Source organism: Littorina saxatilis, linkage group LG2 (assembly GCF_037325665.1).
Source record: "Littorina saxatilis isolate snail1 linkage group LG2, US_GU_Lsax_2.0, whole genome shotgun sequence".
Classification (NCBI taxonomy): domain Eukaryota; kingdom Metazoa; phylum Mollusca; class Gastropoda; order Littorinimorpha; family Littorinidae; genus Littorina; species Littorina saxatilis.
This window is the reverse complement of record NC_090246.1, coordinates 69,917,736-69,927,097: the sequence shown is the minus strand read 5'-3', so window position 1 is coordinate 69,927,097 and position 9,362 is coordinate 69,917,736. Positions and strand designations below refer to the sequence as shown.

The 9,362-nt window shown below is 38.3% G+C and overlaps 1 protein-coding gene across 1 annotated transcript; it reads right to left on the bottom strand.

The window, feature by feature from the left end:
- LOC138959614 (jmjC domain-containing protein 8-like) lies at nucleotides 1–9,285 on the bottom strand. Its single transcript, XM_070331171.1, has 9 exons — nucleotides 9,151–9,285; nucleotides 8,667–8,762; nucleotides 8,159–8,207; nucleotides 7,114–7,210; nucleotides 6,406–6,474; nucleotides 5,883–6,002; nucleotides 5,591–5,658; nucleotides 4,346–4,480; nucleotides 1–3,109 (listed from the first exon to the last, which is right to left on the bottom strand). Exons 1-9 carry the CDS (start codon nucleotides 9,246–9,248, stop codon nucleotides 3,029–3,031), a joined length of 813 nt encoding a protein of 270 aa, XP_070187272.1. The 5' UTR covers nucleotides 9,249–9,285; the 3' UTR covers nucleotides 1–3,028.
- Between the last annotated feature and the right edge of the window lie 77 nt (nucleotides 9,286–9,362).

Sequence of the window (9,362 nt, the reverse complement as noted above, 5' to 3'; positions counted from 1 at the left end):
TGCTGCTGTTCCAAAGCTTTTTATTAGATGTCGTTGCTCAGAGATCAATCACAGACACATTACATTTTCGTCCCCTTCTTCCCTCTTACTCTGTGTGTGTGTGTGTGTGTGTGTGTGTGTGTGTATGAGTTCTTCACCAAACATTGGAAAAAAAAAGAGTACAAACTCAGGAATTTGTGTTCTAAAAGGCACGTTTTGTTTCATTAGGTTTTAATCATCTGTATCACTTGAATGTTTTTCAGTGTCAACACAAAACTATCAATACAAAAACTGCGGAGAACACAAGTCTTAAAAGATCAATTATGAAAAAAGTGAACAAAATGGCACTTAAAAATCACCCAACTCTGCAAACCCATATAATCTGCAAGCTTAAGCATTTAAACTTCAAATTGCTCAAAGGAATAGACCTAGTTGCTGCTGTTGACGCCATAGCAGAACCCCTGACATAATTTGTTTAATAGAAGCCTTAGAGAAGGTATATATCCTGGTTTGTGGAAGACGGCTCATGTCACTCCTATTTACAAAGCCGGCCCAGCAGATTGTTGTAACAATTATCGACCAATTTCATTATTAAGTTGTGTTGGGAAGGTAATGGAGCGCTGTGTCCACAGCCATGTTTACACCTTTTTATAGCGAAATGATATATCATTATAATTATTAACACCGGCACAGTCAGGATTTATTCCTGGTGACTCTACCATTTGTCAACTGCATGGCTTCTATTTATGACGAGCTCTGTTTAAAATACGATATTGGAATTACCACTCAAGCTGTTTTTTGTGATGTGTTAAAGGCATTTGAAAAAGTCTGGCACAAAGGGTTATTATATAAACTGGAACTAGTAGGAATTAGAGGACAATTGTTGAAATGGTTTCACGATTATTTAACAAATCGCCACCAGGCGGTTGTTATCAAGGGTGCTAAGTCTGCATTAAAATGTATCCTGGCAGGTGTTCCACAAGGTTCTGTTCTAGGCCCTTTGTTATTCCTGATATATATTAACGACATAATGTGAATGATACTGAATCTGTTATAAAGTTGTTTGCTGATGACACGAGCATGTCCATGTCCTTAGAAGATCCAACTAGACGAGCACAGATTTTGAACGCAGACCTAAATAAAATTAATACCTGGGCAAAACAGTGGAAAGTTAAATTTAACGAAGCAAAAACGGAACTGTTAGACATAAAACGTGATAATATACCAACCGAACCAATCATTTTTAATAATATTGTTTTGGAAAACGTGAACCAACATAAACATCTTGGCGTAATCTTGCAGAATAATTGTAAGTGGGACTTCCAAGTGAGAAGCATCGTAAAAAAGGTCACCTTATTAATAAATATAGATTAAATCATAAAAGTCTGGAAACTATGTATAAATCTTTCGTTCTTGCACATTTTGACCACGCAGACATCCTATATATGGGACAACTGCACCGAGTACTGGTCAACTGCACTGGAAAAATTACATTTGGAAGCCATTCGGACTATAATCGGTGGTGTGCGCGGCACCAGCCACGAAAAACTGTATAAAGAAGGCGGATTTTGTAACCTAAAAGAAAGACGGAGCAGACACAAACTGATTTTATATTACAAGATGGTATATGGCAAATGCCCTCATTACTTATCACATCTTTTGCCACCTTTAACTTCTGATGTTAACACCTATCATCATAGAAGACCATTAGAAAGAAGAGTCCCCATGTGCAAAACTGAATTATACCGTCGATCTTTTATACCATCTACTACTGTCCTGTGGAACACCTTGCCAGACAACATCAAAACAACTAACTCAATCAGCGATTTCAAACGCTATTTATCTAGTCCTGATTATAACGTACCTGCCTATTATTACTGTGGTAAAAGACTGGAAGAGATGCACCACTGCAGAATGCGCCTAAACATGAGTAATTTGAATTCTGACCTGTGTAAACGCCACTTACAGGGAAACCCACAGTGCGCTTGCGGCTACCTGAACGAAACAGCTGACCATTATTTGACACATTGTCCTTTGTACATAGATGCTCGCCTGTCTACAATAAACGCACTTCCTGTAAATTATAGACATGTTGAAATATTGTTAAATGGTAGCGAAAACCTTTCTCTTTGCACCAACAAGCTTATTTTTGAAAGTGTCCAATTGTTTATCCATGAATCTGGTCGTTTTTGTTGATTTGACTCAGTACCCATATTCATGCCAACAACCCTTATTTTATATGTATTTTTCAAATATATATTTAGCGAGCTACTGCTTTTATTTGCCACAGGATTATGGTTTGTAATGTACTATGTATATTCTTTTTTGTATGCGCTAACCACCTTCATCTTTTATATGTACCTACCGTTCTTTCCTCCCACCTCCACCCTCCCCCTCTTCCTCCTGCGCTAGCTTTTTCTTATTCATTCTGATTTACTTTAACTATGCTTTTCATCTAGATAGTTCCAAAATTTATAAGTAATGCTTGTCCGACATTTAATTATATTTGTGTTATTTTCGTACTACGTAGGGCGCATAATATAAACGTTCGCTTGAGTTTGTGTCCCTATTGTTTATCGTTGTATTATTGTATCATTATTTAAACCAAAAGAATAGACCTACATGTCTTCGTAACATATAAAACAGCTAACAGCTGAACAAATGACTGAAAATCAATTTCAATTTCATGGAGAGAAACAGAATATCTGTAGGTAATAAATAATTAAGGCTGAGAATGAGATTAAAGCTTCCTAGTTCATTGAACAAAACAAATACAGCATAAAACAAAAATTGGTGAAGCACAAGAGTTCTTTCCAGTCACAAATAATCATATGATTGAACAAGCCAGTGAACTTAATAAATCACATGATCATCAATAAATTAACAACAGAAAATAAAATCATGCAATATGAGTCACATATCACTGTATTTTTAAAATATGTATTACTTCATGCACACACTCACAACCATAAACAAACAAGGACACACCCATCAAACACACATGTACATGCACTTATTCATATATACTTGTTTAACAATTGTAAAACTGTCACCCCAGGAACGTGGATATGAAGACGCTTGTGTCTATATTGAGCGTTCCGTGCCACCATCTATTAGGAAAATATATGATCTGTAAAAATGGAAAGAAAAACTATTTAAGATAGATGCATATCTGCAACTTTAAACACATACATTGATAAGCGATCCCACATCTGTACACTGGTTCAAAAAAACCTCACACATTAACCGGGTAATATAGCTAGACAGTGAGTCGGGGAAGAGGCTGAAGAAATTATTCAGTAAGATGCATATCTGCATTTCCAAAGACATGTGTACATGCATTGAATCGATTGATAACAAATACCTCACACCTACACAGACCTGTTTACCCCCATAAGTGTTTTGGAGTAATGCTCAGCCCCAAAAATAGTAATCCTGGCACAAAAATAGTAATCATCCAGCATTCGTCGCCAATTACAACGCACATGACAACTGTGTCTGCGAAACGCAATCATGCACATATATCCATCATTCACAAACAAAACACATCAGTCAGTTTTTGTAGTCATCATAATTTCAAAGAAGATCACATCAAAAGCACATGCATCACTGATTCTTTTTCTTTTGCTCGCAGTAGGCCTTTTTCAGTGTGTCAAGCGCTTCTCTACTGTACTTGCGCTTGCCGAATGAGTGAGGGCGAGACTTCACCACTAGAATAAGGCTCTCCAGCGTCTCATCAGACAGACATGATCTCTGGTCAGTCCTGTGCTTTTTCACCCCATTTTGCCATTGAAAAAAACAATGCCAAACATGTGAATTGATTTAATTTATGAAAATCGTAGTCTTGACACGGATAGCGGAATGGCGTATTTTTTGCAGAAAATCGTAATAAATTACGCCAAAATCGTAAGGGTAAACAGGTCTGCCTACACACTGAACAAATCAGAACTCAAAATTATCAACACAAACAGGGAAATATCTAGACACTCGACCTAATTTGTAAGCAATCACAGATTCAAAGAGGCAGCTAATGATGCTTCAGGGCAAATACCACCAGGTGCCACTTGACATCTATGTTTCCATGCGCGCCCATCTGATCACTTCATTCGCCATCCCTCACTGCCTTACCTGTTGTTGTTTTTTCTCCACCCCCATTTCCCCTCAAGCAACTACACCCACCTATACCACCACCAACCCCTCCCCCCCCCCCCTTACCCAATAAAAACACACACCACTACCAACCCCCCCCCCCCCCCCCCTTGCACCTTATTCCCCAGAGCCATCCCCCAACCCCCAGCCGGCCACCATCACCCATATCCCACCCTTAAAGTAGAGAAAAAAAAGCTGAAGAAGAAAATGATCTTACATCTCCTTGATTTATTGTGCATTCCAAAGGAACTTCTAAGGGATGCAACTCTTGGTAATCTTCATACAGCCATTGCAGAGTTGTCTTGTTTGGATGGAAGTGAGGAGTCTTGTCTGGAGGAAGCAGGAACCATCGCTGTAAACAGATGTGTAGTAAATACAATTGTTAGAATATAATCGTACTTAGCTTTTCATGTTGATGCAGGTATGCATGCAAAAAAAACAGCACCACACACTCTAGAGTTGTCCACAATACAGTACGTGATTTGAGATGCCCTCCCTTTTATTAGGACTCTGATTTAGCCGATTTTCTGTTTATAACCTCTGTAAATTCCCCTCGATTTTAAGATCCCTTCCTTTTTAAGACCAGATTTTCTAAGATTTGTTGAGGTCGTAAAAGGGGGGTTCCACTGTATTCTCCTTTCAATAATTTAGTGGGAAAAATTAATTTGAGCAAAATCTATTGCGCACTGAAAAGGTAAAATAAAGAACAAAACACCATGGTTTAAGGGATGTGCATAAATCTATCAAAGTGTTCCATAACTCATTGCAAATTGATGAATTCCGGAAAAAACTTGATCGGGTTTGTATGGGTTGTGAAAGAGGGAATCATTCACTCTAACCCTAACTCTTGCTTTTAGTGACTCTGTGAGGCTAGCTAGCTTTCTACACGTACTCTTTGTCCAGGTATTTCAGACACCCCTCACTAGGGACTGGCCTATAATGTCATGTGAGAACATTCGACTTTCAGAAAACAATTGAGAGTATTCACTCTTTCACAATCCATTCAAACTCGACAGAGTTATTTCTGGATATCATCCATGCAGGAATGCTGGAAAACAAATGTTCACTATGCAATCCAACACTGGTTTGAACAGAATTTTGTGTATACACTGCATGCGCAATAAAAAACACACACACACACACACAGAAAGAACAACAGGGGAGACAATCACATTCACACAAAGCTGCCAGCATACAGTGGTTTAGAAGTTAAACTCTTTCATTGCCTGTAAGACGTCAGATGACATCCTGTGTAAACTGCTTCACGGGTAACAAAACTTTCAATAAAGAACAAACAACAACAAGTAGCAAACAATGTGTGTATGTGTGGTATATTCATGAATTTATACACCAAGGGCATTTTTGCAAGTTGTCAATAAAGGTAAATACATGGACAGCTAATGCTTCGTACACACATATTTTCTGTCAGCGAAGAGCCTTCAAAGGGGTTCATTTAACTCACCTTCCTTCCAAAAACAACCTCCCCAAAGCCAGGGCCATGGAAATGAAAGGGAACACCAGTGCCAGCCCCTGAAGAACAACAATATAGACTCAGGTTTGTTGATGCATATTCTTTTCTGTTTATCTTCATATTCAAAAACCTACACATTTTAGGGAGACACACAGTCACTTAAAATTGGTACAACACAACCCTTGATCAATGATAAAACATTCCTCAGTTATTCACAATCACTACGCAGCTACATGTGTACTTATAATTCTCTCCAAAGCAAACGAGGAAAGTTCTTACTCACCAGCCATTCCAAAACTGTAGGCTCCCGTCAACCCTGGCAGAGAGTATGGTGGGGGAATGTATTTATCAAACAGCTCTTTCCATTCTGTGTGGTTGTTGTCTCCAAACCAGTAAAATGTTTCTGTGGATCGCAAATTCTGGTCTTGAAAATGTATATATATATGTAAAAGGGAAAAAAACTGTACCTATGATTGATTTTTTTACTCTGTCATCATACAAATGCTTCTTGCAGCAAATTTCCTGTAAAATTCCTTTCCACTGTTAGAAACATAATGTATCAATAAAATACTATTATATAAATGACCAATGCACAAGAAACCCATTTGTAGCCAAATAGGATTAAGAAAACGAGGAGAAATAATACATGTAAATAAAATAGCAGGGAACAAAAATATCAACAACAAAAATTACTATAACTCACATTTACAGCTAGGAACAGTTATTGAACTCTTCATTAAATCACAGCATTCTATGCTGATTTCCAAACATACTTGTATACCGTGCATATTATTTGACAAACTCACCATTGCCAAACATTTCCAGAGTTTGTGGCTTTAGAATGTCCTCAACATATTTTTTCAGAGTAACATCAGCTGCAAATGAAAAAACACACAGCACAACATTAAATAAATCATACCCATATTAAAGTACACACACTGATCATGCTCTTAGTCTTAGTCTTACACCAACAATTGAGCATACCTGTTTATATCAGCTATATATACTGCCTTGTTTATTTCCATCGCCATACCACAACATCTGTAAGACTGAAAATACCAGTACAATACAGTTGCGTTAATGTGGTACTAAAATATCATTTGGTGATTTTTCCTCGCATTCACTGGAAATGAGCCACTAGAGTAAAGAGATCAAAGCTTCCCATCTTCAATGGTTCTGACAATGAAAGGACATTTGTCGGGAGTGTCCTTACATTGCAGGTTGCTTGTCAGGACATACATGTATGTGTTGGTCAAAATAATAGACAAAGGGCCTGCAGAAGGTGTCCTTTGTTGGGAGTTGTCGTCTTCTTGCAGGTATGTACCACAGTAGAGCACCTGTGTGTTATACACTGCAGTATGAGCAGAGAAAAACATTCTATTTGAAATTGATTGAAGGGGTTCTAAGAAACCCCCAAACTGAAACCCAGCCCCATTACATCCCCGTTACCTGTCCTCCCGGTTTTCACACTTTTGTTAGCTGCAACACTATTGTTTGCAAAACATGTTTCCTACCTTTTTGGTAAGAATACGTATTAGCAGAGCTGAGACGGATGACTTTTGAACCATACTTTTTCAGCATTTCGTCTTTTCTGCAGTCATTTCTGAACTCCTGGTAAAAGGAAACCAAATAATAAAACAATGTAACAGCCATTGAATCACAACATGGGTCAGGATTTAATAAGAAGATATTCCATCTTTTTTAAGTGCTATTTTTACATTTACTATTTAGTCAAGTTTTGACTAAATGTTTTAACGTAGAGGGGGAATCGAGACGAGGGTCGTGGTGTATGTGTGTGTGTGTGTGTGTGTGTGTGTGTGTGTGTGTGTGTGTGTGTGTGTGTGTGTGTGTGTGTGTGTGTCTGTCTGTCTGCGCGTGTGTGTGTGTAGAGCGACCGATCTTTATGATATTTGACATGAGAGTTCCTGGGAATGATATCCCCGGACGTTTTTTTCATTTTTTCGATAAATACCTTTGATGACGTCATATCCGGCTTTTTGTAAAAGTTGAGGCGGCACTGTCACACTCACACCCTCATTTTTCAATCAAATTGATTGAAATTTTGGCCAAGCAATCTTCGACGAAGGCCGGACTTCATAGATGTGATATGTTTGGATTAAAAACACGCTTAGAAAGTTAAAAAGAATAGAGATAAAGAAAAGCGTGCTATCCTTCTCAGCGCAACTACTACCCCGCTCTTCTTGTCTATTTCACTGCCTTTGCATCGAGCGGTGGACTGACGATGCTACGAGTATACGCTCTTGCTGTAAAAATGCAGTGAGTTCAGTTTCATTTTGTTAGTTTGACAGCTTGACTAAATGTTGTAATTTCGCCTTACGCGGCTTGTTTTTTTTACAACAGGCTGCATGCAATGCAGAACAGCAGATCATTGTATACACTATAAACATTGAAAAGGTGAAAGTATAGTAACCTTTGAAAAGATAGTTCAGTTTCTGCTGGGTACTGTGTTGTCATATTTCGGAGATGAATAAGGAATACCGAATAACAATCTGACATCAAGCTAAACAGCATAAACAGCCCACTTCACCAAATACTTACTGAGTTATCTGTTGCTCCTCGGATGACAACTGGTTGGGAAAAAGCATACCTGCAACAGCAATGTAAAATAAATAATCACACAAATGATTTTTTTATCTGCAATTCAGATTCTTTATTGAACATGATCAAAAGCTGTTTTTGTTACATGTATTTTGGTCACTGGGTTAACAGACTCTCAAATACACCTCTGCAAAAAGTAAATTAATTAGTTTTTCAAAATGTACAGTGTCAGTAGCATGTAAACAACAAAAATAAAAATGTAAAATCATAGTTCATGCATACATGTCGTGCACACACACACACACACACACACACACACACACACACACACACACACACACACACACACACACACACACACAAACGACCCCCGCACACAGTGACACACACACACACACATGTATGCACACACACACATACACGCACACACAAATGATCTCTAATTTACGGTCTAATCTGACACAGCAAGATAAAAGACTGCCTAAAACATATAAACTGTATCGCCAACCTTGAAAGAAATTCTTTCTTTGTGAGATCTGCAGCATCTCTGACCTCCACAGTGCATGGACCTGGTTGTGCAAACAGCTTGTCTTCATCAGTGAACCTTTCAATGTTGACAGAAACACAAATTAATGTTACCAATTAATACCAACAGAAAAAGTGTGGACACAAACAGACAAGCTTGCAGAGACAAAAACACATGCATGTGCAAGCACACTTACACACCAAACACACACATATGCGCAAGCACTATACACACACACACACACACACACACACACACACACACATATATATATTTTCATGCTATTTCCCATTTACTTTCAACGGGTAACACACCATCACACCATAAGCATGCACGCAGACAAACACGAGCTGACACATTCCTCTTCTCAGACTCATGTCTGCACATCGACTTCGGATAGAACTTAATTCAGATGACAGTTGACACGTTGTACACACCAGGCTTAAGAAAATGAAATATTTCTCACCACCCGCCATCATCAGCCAGAACAACTGCCCCAACGATTAACAACAGGCCCAAATGAAGTTTCATCTTCCAAAACATCTGCAAAATTATTAGAAACATGCTGTTTCCAGACACGTTTCCGCTTTAGGTTGACCGAGTCTAAAAAACGAAAGTCAAAAAGGGATTACCTATTTTTTTGCAACATACATTTCAATATATTTGGTACCATAAAAT

Coding starts and splice junctions, on each gene's coding strand:
- LOC138959614 (XM_070331171.1), bottom strand. CDS start 9,248: ATGTTTCTAATAATTTTGCAGATGTTTTGGAAGATGAAACTTCATTTG. Junction 6,003..6,405: donor TCTGGAAATGTTTGGCAATG/GTGAGTTTGTCA, acceptor TGCGATCCACAG/AAACATTTTACTGGTTTGGA. Junction 4,481..5,590: donor AGGTTGTTTTTGGAAGGAAG/GTGAGTTAAATG, acceptor ATCTGTTTACAG/CGATGGTTCCTGCTTCCTCC.